This window comes from Cyprinodon tularosa, unplaced genomic scaffold (genome assembly GCF_016077235.1).
Source record: "Cyprinodon tularosa strain WSP-4 unplaced genomic scaffold, ASM1607723v1 ctg492, whole genome shotgun sequence".
Classification (NCBI taxonomy): Eukaryota; Metazoa; Chordata; class Actinopteri; order Cyprinodontiformes; family Cyprinodontidae; genus Cyprinodon; species Cyprinodon tularosa.
The window spans coordinates 382,115-403,120 of record NW_024039221.1 but is presented as its reverse complement, the minus strand read 5'-3'; the positions used below and the strand labels follow the sequence as shown (position 1 = coordinate 403,120).

At 36.3% G+C, this 21,006-nt stretch overlaps 1 protein-coding gene across 2 annotated transcripts in view; it reads right to left on the bottom strand.

Annotated features, from left to right (window-relative positions):
• The window catches only part of LOC119794809 (semaphorin-6D-like), a 210,979-nt gene that overhangs the window by 58,586 nt on the left and 131,387 nt on the right, over window positions 1–21,006 (bottom strand). For both annotated transcript variants that reach the window (XM_038302512.1, XM_038302513.1), the window contains exons 7-18: window positions 18,855–18,911; window positions 18,634–18,735; window positions 14,243–14,333; window positions 13,078–13,200; window positions 11,857–11,945; window positions 11,531–11,620; window positions 10,442–10,569; window positions 7,872–8,003; window positions 7,592–7,747; window positions 4,680–4,853; window positions 4,444–4,584; window positions 1,104–1,181 (exon numbers count right to left, since the gene is read on the bottom strand). In XM_038302512.1, coding sequence (XP_038158440.1) covers window positions 1,104–1,181; window positions 4,444–4,584; window positions 4,680–4,853; window positions 7,592–7,747; window positions 7,872–8,003; window positions 10,442–10,569; window positions 11,531–11,620; window positions 11,857–11,945; window positions 13,078–13,200; window positions 14,243–14,333; window positions 18,634–18,735; window positions 18,855–18,911 — 1,361 coding nt within the window. The remainder of the gene's footprint in view (window positions 1–1,103; window positions 1,182–4,443; window positions 4,585–4,679; window positions 4,854–7,591; window positions 7,748–7,871; window positions 8,004–10,441; window positions 10,570–11,530; window positions 11,621–11,856; window positions 11,946–13,077; window positions 13,201–14,242; window positions 14,334–18,633; window positions 18,736–18,854; window positions 18,912–21,006) is intronic.

Here is a 21,006-nt window from a genome sequence, read left to right as displayed (position 1 = left end):
CCTTTCCACCACTCCACCGCAAAATCGACCATATAATATTTTCACTGTCTTTCAATGTTTTCAGAATAAGGGCTTGTTCTGTACCTCAGGAAACGACCAAGCACCTGTGGAGTCCTCGTAAGGAAACATAAACAGCCACAAACACAGTGAGGAGGTGAGAGAAAAATCAGGAAAAACCTATAGAATTTCAAGTTATTATGTGATTTAAAAAAATACTGCAAAAATTATTTAAATATGACAAACTGAAGTACAGTAAGGCTAAGTTTCAAATGCTCTATATAAAAACATAGATATGGGAAACAAATACTTTAGTCTTTAGGTCTGTTTTGATCCCTGTTCCTATCATAGTCCAGAAAGTTTAACTAGCATCTAAGTTCAGCAGCACCTGAACTTTTCACCTGCCCTGAAATGAATATACCTTTTGTACGGAATAACATTAGCCTTATCTGAACATCAGCAGCACAGATCAGTGATCAAAAACCAGCCGTGCATAAACGGCTGGAATGCCAGCCATCTGCCATGGACGAGAAGCTGAGAAAACTAATTTTCAGCACCTGGCGTGATGTCGACTGGGAAAAAATGTGTCCTCAGATGATCACAGCTCCAACTCTGAAAAAAATCTGTTCAACTCTGTCAACAAGTTGGTGGCAATACAGAGCAACACAGAGATATGAAAGTAATAAATAAAAAATTTTCTCTGAGGCTTGGTAAAGGAATAAAGGTAAAGATTTTTACACTGCAGAATGAATAGTTATAGGCAAAGTAAAAATAAAAGTAAAATTATTTAGAAATTAGAACTTATTATAGAAATATTGTTAGGGGAAAATGCTAATCAGAAAGCTGCATTTGGAGCTTGTTTGTGACTCAACAGATTTACGCTAACATCATTCCCATTTGTCCCCGTCGTACTTCAAACTCCATCCTTCTACTCTGGCATCACAGATTTACAACTTTCAGATGTATGACCCTTTAGCTGCTGCGGCTGATGGATGAGCAGAGCTGCTGCAGCCTTATTGGCCATCAGACTGATGACTTCAGGAAGTAAGGGGAGACAGAAAGGCAGACTGACAACAAGAGAAAGAGGATAAGGAATGAGAACATACTTGAAGCCTGGTGCCATGTTGGCACAAGTCCCCGTGCGAGGCCAGATGCAGTAAGGGTCACGGGAGGCCAGGCATGCTCTGGAGGAAGAGGAGACAGAAGAGAGAGGGTAATTTATGGTTATTTGGAGGTCCAGGGGGTTCTACTTTAATGGCATAAAATGCATAGACTGACTGAAAATAAAGCAGATCATTAAAGATTCAGCAACTCCCATTTTCCCATAGAAATGGTCTAAATATCTCATCAGATCATGAACCTTACTTACTTTGTCAGTTATTTTTCATCCTCAGCTTATTTGGCTGATCAAAAATATTAACATTAAAACTCAAAAGCATCTAGAAAAAGTTTAATCATTCCTATCCATCAGCGATTTCAAGTTCAGGCAATGAATCAATAGCAGAAAAGATAACTAGTTAAATGGGAATCTAAATAGCCAAATAAAATCTACAGATTTTTTCCCCTCTCATTTAAATTCATAAGAAATTCCCTTTGTAAACAGTAACAGTTTATTTTTTTTTTTTTATTAAAGAGCTTGCAGAACAATAAGAAAACAGTGCATTTTCAACCATTTGTCCATATTTTCAGTTAATAAAGACTAAAATAAGTGGATAAGTTAAGGAGCAAAATTCATTATAGCCAGCTTTAACAAAAACATTTGTCATTCAAAAAGTAGGAATACTTCAGTTAAGTAAAGTGTTGCTACAAACGTGGACAATCTTGTTGGTACAACTTGTCTTATTATAGAAAAACCCACAATGATTACAGAAACAACTTTAATCTGACAAAAGAAAAAATACAACTCTATGAAAATGAAGAAATGAAAGTCAGACATTGGTTTTCAACCATCCAACAGTCCTGGACAAAAATGATGGTACACATAAGATTTTGCTACAGAGACCTTTAAGGCAATCCCTGACATCAAACAATTCCTTTAACTGTCAGTGAGACTTCTGCATGTACTTTGGTCCACTCCTCATGAGCAAACTGCTCCAGTTGACTCAGGTCTTTTCAGACACCATGTTTCAGCTCCTTTCAAAGATGCTCAATAGGATTTAGATTAGGGATCATAAAAGGCCACTTCAGAATACTCTTAAAGGTATAGAGGACAATCTTTTATTTCTTGTTGGATCATCTAAATAAGTGGTCCTCCTAATTATCATACCAGTTAGCTCTCTTTTTCTGCACATTCTCACTTTCAGCCGCATATCTGTGGTGAGCTATGGTTTCAGGGAGTCATCGAAGCTCACCTTTCTCACCTCTTTGGGTATAAAACATTGCCGAGGGTCGTAAGAGAAAAAGTGTCTGCGAAGTGTATAAGTAGAAAAGAAAGGTCTATATCGCGGAATGCTTTGCGAGAGGAACTCTCCTCACAAAGCATTATGGGATATGCTGTCACAGCGGCCCGGGGCTGAATAAAAGCCCTCAAATGGCCTTTTGAAGCCTGCCACACAAGATAGATAAGGAGATGTTCAAAGAAATACTCGCATTGAAGATCAAGCACACACATAATACAGCTTCTTAACATCCCTTTTTTGTTTAGGGACAGTGAGCCATCACGCCGTCTCATCATGTGCTTCTGAAACACACACAGGCGCAGGTGACAGCAGCCGCCATCAGGAAGCCTCTTCAAATTCAAGAAAGCCCACGGTAACACAAACAGTGGCCGATATCCCAGACAGCACAGCACACGTGCCTGTTCACACATCTACTCTCAAACGCCTTCATCCATTACCTACAGTTCTATTTGCCTTCTGCCTATCACTTACGCACGGACACGCAGTGGCACAATTCACAAGCAAAACACAACGCCGACAAGGAGGCCAGCCAAAACAGCAGTGCAAGTATTTACCAGTGCTGTCACACAATCACACCGCAGGTCATTCTGAATACAGAAAGCAAGTCCCAGCAGCCAGGGAGTGAAGTCAAGGCAATATTTCTCAGCAAGAATGTGAGATTTCTGAAAGCGAAAAAAAAATTGGAAAGGATGAAAAGAATTCTTGAGGTTTGTTTATCTTATTTTTTATTTTTTTAAGACCAACCAGTGAAATACTCAGCTTGGTTTTTCTCCACAGTTTTCAGAGGCTGTTTTCCTCTCTACTGAGCTCTGATGTGACTACAAGTGTTTTTTTTGTTTTTTTTATTAAATAACTAACAAGTCTGTGGCACTTACGTGTTAACAGCTGATCATCCAGTTCTTAAGGGGTAGCTTTATTGTTTTGATTTGGTTATCCAGGACACTATACAGTCTCAGATCTGAGGGACTGAGAGGAAACTCATTATTCCCTTCACAACATGCCTAAACCATTTTTGAAGGCACAGTCATTAACACTTTTTTGAGCAGATCATTGCCCAAAGCATAACATTTCCTCCTCATTGTTGCCTCATTCCTGTAGTACAGGCAGCTGGCTTCCCATCAAATCCAACTAAACAGACCCCCATCTTCTATTGGCCTATGATCCAGTTGTGATGCCATTTCACCCAGTGCTGGTCTTTTTGGCAGTGCAGATTGGTCCACATTGGGACTCTGAATAGCCCATTTCTATATAGTCCAGTTCAGTTCTAATTACAATGTACTAGTATTCTGACAACTTTCTATCAGCTATGAAAAGGCCAAATTCTAACGATGCGAGCAAAAATAATTTGTCAAAAAGATTTTCATGCACAAATCATGAGAAAACGTCTAATTTATGGTTCGTAAAAGCTAAATCCACCCGAAATGTTGCTCATCAACTATTTAATAAATAAATCTAATGCAGGCCCCATTCACACTCATTATTTTATGTCATTCCCGCTCCTAAGTTTGATTTTTGGGTGTAAAAACCCCAGTGAAACGATCTGGTGTTTTTGACTGGGAGCAAACTATGTGTATCTTTGCGTGCTGGAATTCCAGCTGGTGGAAGCCTCTCTTTGCTCCTGCAGCTGTTGCCACACCAGACAGGCTGGCTTTCATTCATCCCGCTCAGTGATTAAAATGAGGCTGATTAAAACCAATGTAAGTGTGTATGAGTGTGTGTGCACGTACATCCCTCTCAAGTGATGAATGTGCTCTAATTTGGGCAGTGAGATCTGTTCTTTTCAGCCTAATGAAGTCTATAAATACAGATCCTTTATGTTCATATTTTACGATTCAGATCCCCCCATTATTACCCCGAATACACACGTGTTTCTACAATATTCATTATGTTACCAAATTAGGCTTGCTATTTTAATATTTAAAAAGATTCCCCCATTCATAGGGAACAAACTTCCAAGATTTTTTACAAACTCATACCCCTGAAAGTGGCTTCAATTCAATACTTTAACTTATTTTTAGTTTAAGCCAGTTTTACTTCTGTTCCTTACTTTTTGCAGGCTCCATGTTGGGTGCAGCGGCTGAGTGGTATTCTGATAACACAGCTGGTAAAGGCAACAAACAATGCGTGATGGTCTTTATCCAACTCCAGTCCCAGAACTCTTCTGTCCTCCTGGCCCTGAACATTGCACCTGAGCAGACAAACAGAAAATAGAGCATTACTCTAAAACTTGGATACAGGTTTAAACATCTGCAAGAGCCACATTAGAAATCTGAAGAGCAATACTTGGAGGGGTTATACACGTCGATGTCCTCTAGCAGTTTGGACCCAAAGCTGTCATTGGGATGTGTGCTAGCCAGAACTTTCAGGACATGGCCATCGTCTGAGCCCAGGAACATCACCGTTCTGTCCTTAAGGGGACCAGCTGAAACATCAACCACAATCTGGGTCAACTTTGACCTGAAAGAAAGAAGAAAAAAAAGCTTTTAAAATCCTACCTATGATATTACTTTGCATAAAGTTTTAAATGCATTTAAAATTAATAACTTACAGCAAAAGGTATGACTTGTATGACAAAGTATAAAAAGCAGATTGCAGGTTAAAGCCTCACCGTTGTTGTCATTGTTTAGAAAATATGTGAGGAACAGGTTTTTGAATTAAAAATGTATTTATATATAAAGAAATTTAGGCTTTTGGGTTGTTTTTGTGAGACAAATTTACTTCTGCATCAAAAATCAATAACTACCTACTCTCTACACAGAGCTGAAGCATCGCTGAATATTTGGCCCCTAGGTAAAACAAAAAAAATAAAAGATAAAGATAAATTTAAGTTTCTTGATCTCACAATTGAGAAAGTAACACTCTGCATTTAACCCATTCCCTTTGTGGAGCAGTGGACTGACCTTGTACAGCACCTGGGGAACAATCAGGGATTAAGGGTTAAAATGAGTCTCAGTTTTTAGGAAAAAAAACTTTTATCAGTTGATTTGCTTTTAAATCTTAAATAAACTTTTCAACTAGGCCACCACTCCCTTCAGAAGAAGGTCCTACTGAGATTTGAACACAGATCACTGAATTCAGAGTTCAGAGCGCTAACCATTACACATAGTTCCCTTATTAGACAGGACTCTGTTTGCATTTTGTCCAAAATTTAACTGGCAATTTGCTCTTTAAATTAGCCTTCTATTTACTTTGCTTCATTTATCTTAGGAGGTGATTATTCTGTTGATTTTCCTTAAAATATGATTCTTCAAACTACAGCCCACAGATCAGTGAGTAATAATTTCTATTTTGTTGATATTCTTTGTGTAGAAGGGAAACAATGGCTCCAAAAAAAAAAACAAAGATGCTAATGCTATTCGAAATGCTGCTAAAAAAAACAAAAAAAAACAGCTAATGATGCTAATGGGATCTAGCACATCTCCACTACTTCCTGAACTTGAGGCAACTCTTTTCTTTCTTGTCCTTCATTACTGGATGAACTGATTAATCCACGTCTGGTCATGTTTACTGAGATCAGGCACACCTGGATTAATAAGTTCATCCAGTAGAAAAAGACAGGAAATAAAAGAGCTGCCTTAAGCTCGGAAAGTGGTGAAGTTGTGCATAGAGCTCTTTGAAATTAAATGTCTAAATGCACCCACTATGTTGTCTTTTAAATTACAGTTAACCAGCTAATAATAGGGAAATTTAAAAAGAATTGCCTTAATTTAATCACAATTAAATTCAGCAACAAGATCACTCTTATAAACGTTTCAAAATCATTAAAAAGCCAAATGTGCATTTAAACTTCTACTTGATATTAACTTTGAAAGATAAAGTTGCCTCTGCATACTGACAGATGGATCCAATCACTTTAGTTACATATTGTTTTATATTATAGCAAAAAGATTGGTCTGACAAGACAAGTTAGCAAGATTAAAATCTTTTAGGATTTAGAAATGCAGTACAAAAAAAAAAAAAGAAGAAAAATCTTGAACTTGTTGCCAAGTAACACAATAATGTGTCAGACTCTTCCTGCTTTACTTATATCCTCACTTATCTTTGTTCTCCATAAAACGGCCATGAAAAGAAAACAAATCAAGGCTCCCTTCTCACCCTTGTGGCCCGATGGGCTCACCCCGTCAAACTGACTGATGTTACATAAAGGAGCCAGCAGATCTGCGCTACCCTTCGGATATCTGCATCATCGTTATCTGGGTCAGCTCGGACCTCTCAAGCAGAGAGGCTAATTCATACATGGAATTAAGAATCTCATTCTCATTTCAGAGTGGTAATTAGAATCCATCAGAAACTCATTTGAAATCTGCAGCCGTAGATGAAAAAGGTCACAGAATCTCTGAGCTGCTGAGTCGGAGGCAGCTGGAGCAAGAACTTACAGAGAGGCAGCAACTAATCACGGCTGATACCGATGATTATCCTCCAGGCTTTAGGCCGGGATTGTGGAAACACTGTCCCTCACTGTGGCTGTAATTCTTTAACCTGCTTCTTCGGGGTACACTTCAAACCTTCCTCTTTCATTCTGACCTTCCAGAAGCCGTTTTATTTTTTTGCAGGGCTTCCAGGAGGATTTCGTTTAGATGTTCTCTCAGTGATAAACTGCTAACATATTCTGCTTTTAGCTGCAAGCTGGCTTAACTAGATTCACACTGCAGGAAGGTTACATCTGATGATAATTTCAAGAGCATATTTATGGGTAGATTCCAATTCCTGCCAAAAACAGGAAAATAGTTGGGGGTGGGCTGGTGTCAACTGTGGGTGTAAGCCAGTCAATAGCTGCTTATCTCATGAAGCAGATTCCTTTCCTTCCACCATCTTCAGCAGGTGCAAAGGTTTCTAAATTCTCTTTCTGACAGAAAATGACAAACTCAACTCTTGCCGCCCACATGCTTAACCTGGCTATTGTTGATGATTTAGACCATGCACTGCGGCATGAGGGCTTTCTAAAGGTCTAAAGGGAATACAATCTTGCCCAAACACAAAATGCAAATTGAATCAAATGTCACAGAAGTTCTAGAGTAGAAAATAATGGTTCCACATTTTCCATCATCGCACTCGCAGCACTTTGAGAGACTGCTGATACTGTAAAGCCTAATCATTCACCCTTTCTGCCAAATCAGTTGGGTCTCAAGACCTGAATCGTTCCGACATGCATAATAGGACTCCAGTATGTAGAGTAAAGCTCTATTGCCTGTTACCTGCTGGATGTTCGGGTGAAGCAGGGCCGATCATTGACTGAAGGTACAGCCTCATCCATCAGAGGATATGATTTAATGAAGGTTAACATTTCATCTGGAAACTGAACTGAAGATTTGTAATCTGAGGCTGGGCCATCGCCTGCACAGGTACCAGGTCTGGAGGAAAAAAAAAAGAAAACTATTACAATCAACAGTCTTATATGCAATATGTTTGTTATACTACATTTTTGCTACATAAATCCTGTTTGTTGGAACTCTTATTTGAATAGCAACTTCTCACCTTGGTCTGGGAACCTGCTCATCTGGGACTGGAGTCCAGGATGAGTCACTGGTTCTCTGCTCTTTGAACTTCCCGTTAAAGACTTTCTCAATGTCGTCCATATAGAAGGCACAAACCGCTGAGCCTGGGATACTGAGGAGACACAGCGAATAATGATTGTTGACCTCATGTCATTTTATTCTAATCCTTAGTAAGCTTACAAAAGAAAAAAAAAGAATTATGCAAAATAAAAACACAATTAAATAATAGATCATTGAGTGTTGGAAGGAACCAAAAAAAAAAAACAGCTAGACAAATCATAAGATGACAGCCTTTTTGATCCAATACAGACAATCATTACAGTGAGTTCCCTGACCATGAAGTCTCAGGGCAAAGTATGTATGTATTTTGCAATCTAAAATTGTTACACTCTCCGATGTAAGATTTGAGGCCCTTAAAGGGGTCATAGAATGGTTATATAGGGTATTTGGTGCTGGTCCTTAAGGTCTCTGAATGGGGTGTGTATCATTGGCTGGGCTGAAAATGGAATATTTGCTGTTCTATGAGCCCTAATGCAAGCCTATTTATAAGCCCTAGAATGAAACAAGAGGTTTTCTTTCTTTTATGGTATGATCATAAATATTTAGATGAGCTGTGTACTGATTGATTGGTTTACAACAAGCGAAGCTGCTGAGCAGATGCATCATAGCAACAAACACTCACTCACTGAAAAATCAAATTGTTTATATGGTAGGGTGACCAGACATCCTCTTTCTCCCGGACATATCCTGCTTTTCATATCTAAAAAAGGTCGGGGGGCAGTTTCAAAATCATCTGGGATTTTTTTGGTCGACTACAGTGCAGCAAGTAGTCATATGGTAAATGGCATGTACTTACAGTATATAGCGCCTCTCTTCAAGTCAGGAGACTTGACCACTACATTCATTCACCCATTCACGCACACACTCACACACTGATGGTGGCAAGCTACATTGTAGCCACAGCTGCCCTGGGGCTCACTGACAGAAGCGGGGCTGCCGTACACTGGCACCACAGGGCCCCCTGACAATGCAGGTGAAGTGTCTTGCCCAAGGACACAACGACACAGAAAGTCGGAGTCGGGGCTTGAACCGTCACTCCTTCGATTTCAGGGCAAACTCCCACATCCAATGCCACTGTCGCCCCTCTCAAAACACACCGGGCATTGAACTAAGCCGTGAGCTCCGGGGCCGGTCCGGGAAGCCTGGTGGACGGGGGCAGGGAGCCAGCGGGGGACGGAGCGCCAGAACCTGACCCATTCATAGTATCCTGGACACCGGCGGCCCCATGCCGAGCACGGTAAGGCAGGCGGTGGGAAGCACATCGTTAACACTGGAAAAATGCCCAGGGGATGACCCAGGATCTCGGCTTTCCAGGGAGCCATGATAACGAGGTCTAAGCTTCTTTAAGCTTCATCTTAATTTAACTACACATACTTCTTGTCATTATGGCAAAAAGGTTTAATATCTGGCTTATCAGACATTTTATTTTTACTATTAATATTTTTTCTACATGTGTTTTTTTTATTATTATTATTATTTTTAAGACAGTTATATTTTCAACTAAGTCCTTACAGAAATGTCAAAATTTTTATCACAAAGGCAACAAAAACAGACACTGCACTGACAGACGGACCCCTTTACCCATCATAAAATACTGGATTTTATAAAATAAGTAGCAACTAATGAGGTCAGTCTCATGGATTTTTATAGGCACACTGAAAAAGGAAGGAAAAGAAATAGCACAAAGGAAAAAAAAATAGGTAAAGGGATTAATTAATGGAAAATAGCAAGTGGAGAGAGATTCCAAGAAAAACCTATATACATTCTGTGAAGATAGCGGTTACACTGTACCTGAAAAGACTCTTTTTGACATGTCATTATCCCTGACCTAAATCTTAAAAGGGACCCAATTTCTTCATGAAATCTTTAACTCTCAAGAGTAAGAACCTGGGCACAGCGTTTCTGGTTTTTTAAATGATGTTCTCATTTCCATAAATGTCTACTGAAAGAAGCTTCTTTGCTTTCCAACAATAACCATACATCTCAATTCTAACAAAATGTAAATATTTAAAAATGGTTCTGCTTTTCCAAATGACCTCTAAATGTTTAAGTATATTGACTTTTTAACATAATCATAAGCAAAGCTTATTGTCCTTTATTTTGATAATGGATGCAATTTAAAATATAAATCTAAAAGCTAACATGCATCACTCCCCTAAAATAGTTGCCCTTATAATTTGCTATAAATTTCTCAGCTATAATAATTGTCAGCTATAATAACATCATAATTCTATGCCCACTATCCAAAACATATTCAAAGGTGTTACTTGTGTATTCACTTTGCTTGAAGAAGTATGTCCTAAAGCACATTTTACAAATGATTTCACTCACAAATCACTAATATAATGTTTGGGTTTTTTTAACCCACAAAAAAAACAAACTACAACACTAAAAAACAAAGGAAAAAAAAGAAACTCCGCACTTTGGATTTCTAATCAAAGTGACCTAATCACAATTTAAATCAACTAAAATAGTCCTTTGTGAGATTACCTGTTGGACTGGGTGGTAAACACGCCAACAACCGCCGGCCTCTGGTTGATCTGCAGCACATTTGTCAGAGACTGAAGAACGTCAAAGTAGAAGAAGGAGTCTCCAGGAACTGAACAGTTTAAACGAGCCTGAAAAACACAAAGTGAGTTTAGTGATTTGGCTGTTAAAAAAATATATAATATAAATAAATAAAACAGGATTGGATGCTGTCCAAAAAATAAGTGACTATAGCAGCTACCAGTGCAGTTAAATCAACATCAACAACACATACATTTCAAATATAATGTAAAGAATATAACAGCATCATATAAAATCTGTCTAATTCCTAAAATTATTTTGATAGGTTAGCATGTATTTTTATTTATTTATTTTTTATGAGAAAATACGGTTTCAAAGAAGAACTTTGACACTTGAAAGAAAATTGAAAGCAGGATGTTTTTAACGACAGTAGCTGGAGCTTCATGGCCTGTTGGGTAAAGTTATTATAAAATGAAGAGCTTTCTACAAAATATGAAATAATAAAAAAAAAATGAAAATAATACTAGTAATAATAAACTACAATAAAAAAACAAAATCAATCAGTAAATCCATTATAAAATACCCTACTTTATAGACAGACATAAAAGTTTACGAAATGATGATTCATTTTGGCAGCTTTCTTTTTTAGGGATCATCATAGCATCAGAATTTGGCAAAAAAAAAAATGTCCTCCCGGATGCAACCAAGATATAGACCCAGTTCCCACATATTCAAATCAAACACTTAGATCATTGCGCCACAGAGGGACTAACAATGATTTCACTGAAATATGTTCAGTAACATTAGTCTAGAAAAATAAAATAACATCCTGTGCTTCTGCTGCAGAATTCATTGCTGGTTTTATTGTAGTCTAACAGAATTTGAACTGTAATATGTTGGAAATGTACAAATAATATTACATTATGTTAAATAAGGATAAATGAGACAGTGGTACAAAGATAGGAAAGTAGAGTTTCATCCAAAGCTTTTAAAGAAAAATTGCAAATGATTTATTCATTTTAAATGATTCTATCATTTATCTCATTCATACGTTTTGCTCAGGAAAATCACCTTCAGGAATGAAGTCCAGTATCTTTCCAGAACTCTGGGGGAACCTCCGTTATCGTTCTTACAGACTCGTGCAACTCGAGAAAACACAACCTAGGGAAAATAACAGAAATAAGATTTTGGTACGGAAAGAGTGAGACGTGTACTTGCTTCGCTTATTGGTTTGATTTAACGCCTTTAAAACATAATATTAAAGACACAGCAATAATAAAACAAACATTTATAGAAAGATATAAACACATCCTTTAGGGCTTTTTCCCCGTTTTATTGCTTTTTAAAAGTTTTAACCAACTTCTTTGCTGGTGGAGAATTTTCCCACACATACATACCTTGCCCAGGGCTGTGTATTCCACTGCGATCTCACTCAGGAAAAAGTAGACATAGTTACCATAGTCAATGGCGTGCTGGAAATGAGGCTCTGCAGAGAAAAGAATGAATAACAATCATCTATATTATTTCTTTTTAAGGTGCTTTTTTCCCTCTAACATTTAACCTCCTGTTTGTTATTGAAATCACTCCTAATGGAAAAGACTTCCTCAATTCTACAACTTTTCAGATATGGACCCTTTGTAGCAAGCTTTTCAAAAAACTGAACAGAAAAAGATCTAATAATTTAAGGAGAGCAATTGCCATGGTTGACCTGCAACTAAAACTTAGCTTTCACAATCCAACTAAGAACCGATTGTGTATCCAAACAATCCTCAGAGCAAAGCTGTGCTTAAAGGGTGAAAAGTAGATTTTCATCCAAAGATCATTTAAGATTTACTGATTTTTGTTTCAATCTCTTACAGAAATAAGTGGCGTAATAAGGGGATAATATCAATATGGCTATAAGTATAGATATTTTTTAAAACAATAAGATTTTTAAGGGAAATATGTTTTCACTTATATCAGAAAACCAATGTTTTTGTATAAAATTGTGATTTAAAAAGCATTTAAAAATAAACACTCTAAATCTCTGACAAACACATGCAATAATAATAATATTATTGCATTTTATTTATTAATGCCTATCGAAATAAACAAACAAAAGCAAAAAAAAAAAGATTAAATACAGGAATAAAATCTTTTATCTGCTTTGACTGTTAAGCCATTTTCCCTCATTTTCTTTCTTTGAGGTAGTTATAAAATAACATTTTCTACATTAAATCACAGAACCTCAGCTTTAGTTTCAGCAGGTTTACATCATAGGTGCCTGCTGTGAAGATCTGCGAGCGCACCGTGAGGGAAACGTACAAAGCATCCGTAGAAGTCTGTGTGAAAGAACCTCAGGGAGTCATTGACTAGAAAGAATATTTCACACAATGGGTAACCATTGCAATTTATTCTTTTAAAGGCAGCATATTATGTTTAAAGGTTTTTAAACTGATGCAAACGTATTCGAATTAGGGGTTTGAGTTTTAAACGTAGCATTAATTCAGTGAGGGTTCCAGTTGTGACTAAAGCTGTGTTGAGATCTAGATGTGATTAAGCTGTTAAAAATCAGAAATAACAAATAACAGATAGAGAAGACAACTCTAGCCATCAAGTGTTTAAAGTCGTATAAATACCTCGGAGCCATTTGGAGTCATATTTGACCGTCCTGAGGACTGGTCGGCCCTCGCCAAGGCTTCTGTAGATGACGGCGTCGCTCGCAAGAAAGTCTGTCATGGTGGCTGAATAGAAGTCTCCCCCTGTAAAAAACAAAGACAAAACAAAACTTTTAGGCAATTATTTTATCACAAAAAAAACTTTAAACTCCAAATATTACATATAATTGATGTGCTCTGAAAAAGATAAAAGCATCCCTGAACAAACAAATCAGTCTTGAAAGATATTAATTTACCTTGACCCCCTTTTTCTTTATTTTTCTAAAGTAAAACAGAAAGCTCTGATGCATTTTAATAGGATGTTATGCGATAGACCAGTAAGTTGTATATTTGTAAAAAAAAAAAAAAAAAAAAAAGCAGTGTTGTGCATTTGTATTCAAAAGCCCTTCTCTGAAGTGCATGTCTGTATTTCTTCAGACCAAAACATTTTTTGCCCATTCTTTAAAGCATTTCTCCAGCTCGGTAGCACTGAGAAACATCTCAAAATATCAATTTCTATAAGAATCTGAGTCAGATTTAGGTTTGAAACTAGAATTGAGCATAGAAATAAACAAGACAAGATGCTTTAATCTAAACCATTCTACTGCAGCCCTGGCTGCATCAGGCTTGTTCAGCTTGAAGGCGAATTTCTGCCTCAGCTCTTTTATCAGCTTATCTCAATAGATCTCCCAACAGTACTGACCGCTTTAACCTTTTTCTCCCACATTTAACATTAAGAATGTTTAGTAACCAAAAAAACATTTTCGCACATCTGCAAATTTTCTGATTTTGTAATTAATTTTCAATTATTTCCATCATTTTTAATAGGCCAGATTTCTGACTAATATTTGACAATGAAATAAAGAAAATAAATATTTTTTAGGGGTATTAAAGCTCTCTGTTACAAATCTACACATTTATCTTAATTTTAAAATACATATTCTACTTTAGAAAACGGTATCTCTATTTTGTGCTGGTCTACCACATATTAGCCCATTAAAATACAGAGTATTTCACTGCTACATTTCTAAATGTACTTTCAAAACATGCATTACGGAAAATATCAGTGTAAAATAATTCAATATAAAAGAAAATGTTGCTCTTTTTAATGTTCATGCGGAGACCTGCTGTCTCACTGAGAACTTACCAGCAAACAGTCCAACATTAGACTGGATGGATTCAAACGGACAGCGAGCCTGACCGACCACTTCTTCTCCAACCTGTTCCAAGGAGGTCATCTGAAATAAGACAAGGCAAATTCTTTTTATGGCTTGAAAACAGAGTAAACAACATTTTAAATGCATAAAAATATCAGCTTTTGTGAATAATTAGTAGAAATGTTAACAGGATGTCATCAAACAGGATAAAAAAAACAATACTAATCTGTCCACTTTGTGGACTTTTTGATTCTGTTTAAGTTTCGTTTTGAGTTTTTATTTACATTTTTGTTTACGTTGTTTTGTATTTTCTTGGTTTGGTTGTTTTCTAGTTACAGTTAAGCAAATTTTTCCCTGGTTGCTCTTTGTTTTGATTTCCTTTCCCCTTGGCTCCTCTAGCTGCTTTTGCCCACACCTGCTCCCAATTAACTTATTTCTCAACTCTTGGTTCTGTTACCCATATATATTCCTCCTCTTCAGTTAATCAGTGCTGGTTTCTATTCATTACCTACTCCTCATGGGTTTCTCCCTAGTGGCTCTTTGTTTTTTTGGTTTCCTTTTTATTGTTTTTGGATTCATGCTTCTGTTACCATTTGTGCATTTTTTAAATCAGCAAAACTCATCGCTGCATTTGTGTCCTCAACCAAACTCCACCCAACCAGACACTACTCAGTTGGTGACAGTCATTTTTTTAGCAAATCACTTTGCATTAACATTAGTGTGCAAACTATTCACCTTGTGCTTGATCCCTTTCTAATGCACTGATGTTAACAGCACAGATAAGCGAAAAATAAAAGGTCAATGTTTATAATGCATAACAAGACAGATTCTTTTGTAATGAATGCCATTTATTTATTTGGCAAACGCTTCCAACAGAAACTCCATCAGGAACGTAAACATCTGTTTGCTAACAGAGGACAGGTTAATGTATTCAAGATAGTGCTACTGACAACAACTGTTTCATATATTTCACTTAATTATCATGCTGGTAATATTAAAGTTGACCGGTTAACGCTCAGATATCGTCTTAGCATCCTTGTGGCAGCTGTGCTCTTCTTTCTGAGGATGATGCTTGAATGTCTAACAGAGAGTTTAGCCTCCTGAGAAGCCTCATAAATACACCTGTCTGCTATTTTCTCCCTCGGGGAGCTGAATGTGTTTCAAGCTGCAAATGCTGAACTCTGTCTTTCCTACCAACCTACTTTTCTGTTTTTAATTCCGAATGAGGCCTTGGGTTCCTGTACTTCCCCTATTAAATCAGAGCAAAGCTTTGTTCCCTTTGTGCACACCTTCACAATTCCTATTTATATATATATATATATATATATATATATATATATATATATATATATATATATATATATATATATATATATATATATATATATATATATATATATATATATATTCCACAAATTCCAACATTTTCTCCTACAACATCTGATCAAATGATCGTTAACAAGAGGGGTTTAAAAAACTTAAATTTAGTTTCAGTCAAATTCTTTCCATACCGTACCACAAATTACTGTTTGGGAATCTTTCCTCATATGATCCCATACTTCATCTATCTGGATATTTAACTTAAATCCCTACAAAGTATTTTAGGTAGTATTGCATGACCTATTTATAATGACTTTCTTGCAGCATAAATAACTCAAAAATGAGTTAATGGCCATAAATAAGAAGAATACCTAACAAAATTTGTACTTGTATGGAATAGATTTAAAAATATTGTAATTGATTATTTGTTTAGACTGTTACTGTTTTCACTTTCTATGTAAGGTTTCCAATAAAATAAAATAATTGTTCTGGAAACCTATAATAATTTATTTTCTAAATATACAAGCTATGTATTATACTTTTAAATCATCTAGTGAAAAACTGCATTTCTGTTTCTGTAGGTTCCAAATCTCTTCTTTATATCAAACAATGTTAAGACTGAAATAAAAGCCTCATGTCTTCAGGTGAGCGTTCTTTTTTTTCTCCCTCTGCAGCCCAAGATTTCAAAGAACAAGAAGTTTCAGCTAAACAGGGTCATAAGCTGTCAATCAAACCTCCAACACTACAGTGGAGGGGTAAAAATAAGAAACAGTTTCTCCTGAGAGGCACCTCAGATGATGGGATTTATGACAGTTTGTTTGGTGTTGACGAGACAGCCAATTATGACTGGTGGAAAACACAGCCAGAATCAAAGTTATCATGTCTCTGAGACAGATTTCCTGCTTATTATCTAAAACACAAGAGGCAAACAGGGTTTGTAAATTTAGCCTCTGAGTGGGGTAATGGATATGATTAAAAAAAGTCACATGCTAGAATGAAAACCTGAACTTAAGACTTATTAAGAACAATTAACTCTAAATTTGTGGTGTTAGTATAAAAGTTGTGAGTCAGTGTTAACCCAACAGTCATTGAATGTTGTTTTAAATTTTAAATAACAAAAAAAAAACATATTTTACCTGCAGGGCCTGCAAAACTCTTTAGAGGTTGCATATTATATGCTTTTATATCAAACTTATGTTTTTTTCTAAGCAATGTATTTGAAAAGAACAATAACTCAAATTATAGCTAAGATACCATTCAGTAAATTTTCATATGGTGAAAATAAGGTTTGGAGTTTATTAAGCAGTGGAATAAGCTATCCTCTATGCTTTGCCATACATTCATTTTTCAGAACAATACTGAAGCATGTTATAGAATGTTTATCAAGTCATTTCAGTGCAGTTAAGAGGTAATCCAACTTTTACTAGCCAGGCACTTTAGCTACCGTCTCAGAATGATAACATCCTAAGCATAAGGTGTATCATATAAGGCACGTTTTTATTATAAAGCTACTAATATGTAAGGTTGAGAGAAAATTATAGTATTTTTTTTTATTACTTTATTCCATGTTGGGTAGAGTTTTCAAAACTGAGCTTTAGAAAGTTTGGCTGACAAACATCTGTCACTGCAACAAGAAACTGTTCAACTGTAAGCTCCAACCAGTCTGGATACAGTCAGTAACGTACAATAGCAGTGATGAGCATTTTTCATTGGTTTACTGCACCGACTGGAAACGCTCAAACGTTTTATTCGAAAGGACACTGATTGGTTTTACTTAAATGGCTTTAATATCATATTTGCATTAAACTTTGCAAACCTTAACAAACAGAAAAATCTTTTCATGTCTGTGCAAGTTTCACAAAGCCTATCTGGATCTTTATAATTTTTTTTTTTAGAAGCAGTCCTGCACAGCACAAGCGTTCATTCAGAACATCTAGCAAAAAAATCTTATCCCTATATACAAAAAGAACAGATTTTCACAATGGACTACATCCTAAAATCACAGCCATATTTTTGTAGCTTTGTCTATTACTGTCAGAAGAAAAATATAGAAAGAAGAAGAAAAATAATATTTTTATATACAAAGTTTAACCTGTGAAGTATTTTTTAACAACATAAGCAAAAAAAACAGTTGATTTCACACAGTTGATTCGTGTACAATGGAAAGTTCATTTAATGTTATGCAGCCGGTTTCTTAAACATAATAATTTCTAAATTATGCCCAAAACTGAACCTGAATTTACAGCAAAATAACTGTGAAACTTTGACAATGTTAATGTTCACAGAGTCCTGATTTGAGAGCAGCAATATGCTTTTAGGCTGCAGTGTGCAGTCTGATTTCCCGTTTTTTTTTTTTTTTTTTTATTAATGCATCTGCAATAAATGCCAAGATCCACATAACAGTATTAGTGTTTTACAACCGCCTTTACCCCTAAAATTGGGGATTATACGTCTGTTGGGCGAGTCTAAGCCATAAATGGGTGGCAGGTCAAACCCCGCCTCCTCTCTACAATAATCACTGCAGTTTAAACCTCTTAGGGGCTGTTTGTTTATCCTGCAGCTTTAGAAGATGTATTTCTTTCACTTTAAATAGAAGTCCAAAACGCTAAAATGTAGGATATCTTAAAGTGAACAGAATGTTTTTGTGAAACTTAGATGCAACTCTGACTAAACATTAGCTTTTTAAGGCCAATGCAGCTGTAAATCCCTGCTTAGTATCCCACTGCTCAGCGTCAACTATTTGAGATTTATAAATTAATCTCTTTAACCCCAGAACCAAATAAACATCAGAAAATAAATAAAATTAAATAGTTATTAAGACTTCTGTTAGCCTTTTCTAACAACTCAATATCTTTTAAAACCCTCCAAAACCCAGGAGTTATTTCCCACCATTTCAGCCAAGAAACTATCAATATTTATTGAGCTGGGAAAGAGCAGTCACAGAATGAGTAAAAATGTGTGCAAAAACACATTTGAGGTTCTTCAAATGCTTGTCTAACCAGAGAGAAAAAAAGGTGATAAACTCACTCATAAGGGTAATAATGTATGTCTGTGACTTTACCTTGTAGTTCCTGCAGGTCGGGTTAAAGGCGTTGGTACCACAAGCAAACAAAGTCTCATCATTTCGAGGCACCAGAACTTTGACGTAGTTGTAGCACTCATCCTAAAACACACACACAAAAAATAAATATATTATGACAATGACATTAAACTGTCATTTGCTAAATTAACAATGACATCTAGAAGAGGTACACAAAAGACAAGCATGAAGTCTGAACTCACGCTGTTCTTTCCCCTGACTGTACACTTGCTGACATCTTTGGATTTCCATGTCAGCTTCTGAAACACAAGGCGAGTGTAAACTTAATAACCTTTGTATACTTTTACTGAAGTAAGTCAACCACACTTAATAAAAAAAGGATAGAAGGAAGATGATTCATGTGTGACTGGAGAGCTGTTTGTAACAACACTTCAGGTTAATAAGGGACACTGCTGTTAAGGCCACAGCTCAGATAAATGATGATGTAATTGTTTTCAAAGTTTGCAGCTCTGCAGACCTTTTTCCTACAGTGTAGAGTGACTAGGATAGAGAAAAATTTTCAACTTATTTAGTAACATAGAGTTTCAAGTCATGGTAACCAGTGGTGGGAGTAACATGTCACGGATTAGCGTAAATATGCATAACATTCAGACAGTAACAGAGTAAAATAAAGCCTTACAAACCAAATGCTGGTAATATTATAAAAGTTCCTGAGGCAGGAAATGCTTTACAATCCAAGCTGCTGGTAAAGAGAAGATTTTTTTCTCCTTCAAGAAGACTTGTTTATTATATCAGGAAAAGATAGCTTCACAACAAAAGAAGACGGCAAGATGGGTATAAAAGTCAGTTCAACATTTCCCAAGTGTCCTCGCATTTATTGTTAATTTTAAAATATCATAAGCTACTCTCATCTTTTTTTCATAGAGATTTAATCCTTTTTGTCAAACTTTTTGTAAATAAATGGTAAGTGGCCTGGCCTGTATTTATATAGGGCTTTTTCGTGTCAGAGGACTTGACCAAAGCATTTTACACTGCATTCAGTCATTCACCCATTCACGCACACAATCACACACTGATGGTGGCAGGATACATTGTAGCCACAGCTGTCCTGGGACTCACTGACAGAAGCATGGCTACCGTACACTGGTCCCTCCAACCACCATCAGTAGGAAAGGCGCTTGAAGTGTCTTAAACAAGGACACAACGACACTACTGACAACACTCTGGTTGCAAGGCAAACTCCTTTATGCGACGCCACTGACGCACGTTTGTGACCAAACTTTACTCACAGCTGCTAAAGGTGGCATAGAATGGGAGCTTTTATCATGTTGTCTAAAGTTTTTGTTTTAATATTATATATTATAGGGGTTTCATGAAACCACCTTTTCATTTTCGATATGATACCCATAATACAGCTTTGAATATTGACTGATACTAATATTAACCCCATAAAATATCAGGCCAAATCATAATTACTTTTATTACTCATTTTGTAGATTAAAGTATTAGGAAAGCCTTGGTCAATGACATTAGTCAAACAGGTAATAAAAGATGAGGTAAGAAAACAACTAAAACATTTATTATTAACCCATTGGTTACCTAAATTGTAAATAGAAGTGGAGTGTCTCTATCAGCCCAGTAATCTCTCCGATATCCAATAATGATATTGGATCAGGAAATACTTTTTCTTTATCATTATATATTTGTCATTCAGATATTCATGACAATTTATTCAGCACCTTCATTTTGTTATGGCTCGTCTTAAATGATTATTTTGGTGAAAGTAACTAAAAAGTCATTAGTAACTTATTACTTTACACATATGTCAATATTGTAAAGAAACATATTACTTTCTGATAAAGGTAACTTGTAATATGAAATATATTACATTCTGGATGTCACTTGACGAACACTGGTTATAAAAAAATTATTTAATAGAATCAGAAAGCAAGAAATTTCTAAGGTGTTGCTGCCTTTTTTTTAATCAATAGGAATTCTGTGGGTTTTTAAACTTTTTTTTATTATTATTACACCCAGCGAGAAGCAGAACAAACACATTTGGTTTAGATTTATAACAAAGGATGATGAATTCCCAGCCAAAGAAAAGAAAATGCTTCTCTGAATTCAAAAGTAAATTCATGCAGAGATACAGAGCAGGATGCCATGCTGTCCTCAGATGCACCGTTGGGATTGAATCGTTGATAACGAGTGTAACATCTCACATCAAAGACCCGTTGTAAGCCCACCGTCCCACAATACACTGCTAGGTCTATTACTGTCAGAAGGCACCCCCTAACCTTTTCCCTTTGATGAGGAGAAGGTTTGGAGATCAAAGGAAGTGTGTCCTTTGTGCTGCCTCAGATATTACAAGGCGCTATAGTTCTGTTTTGCCGC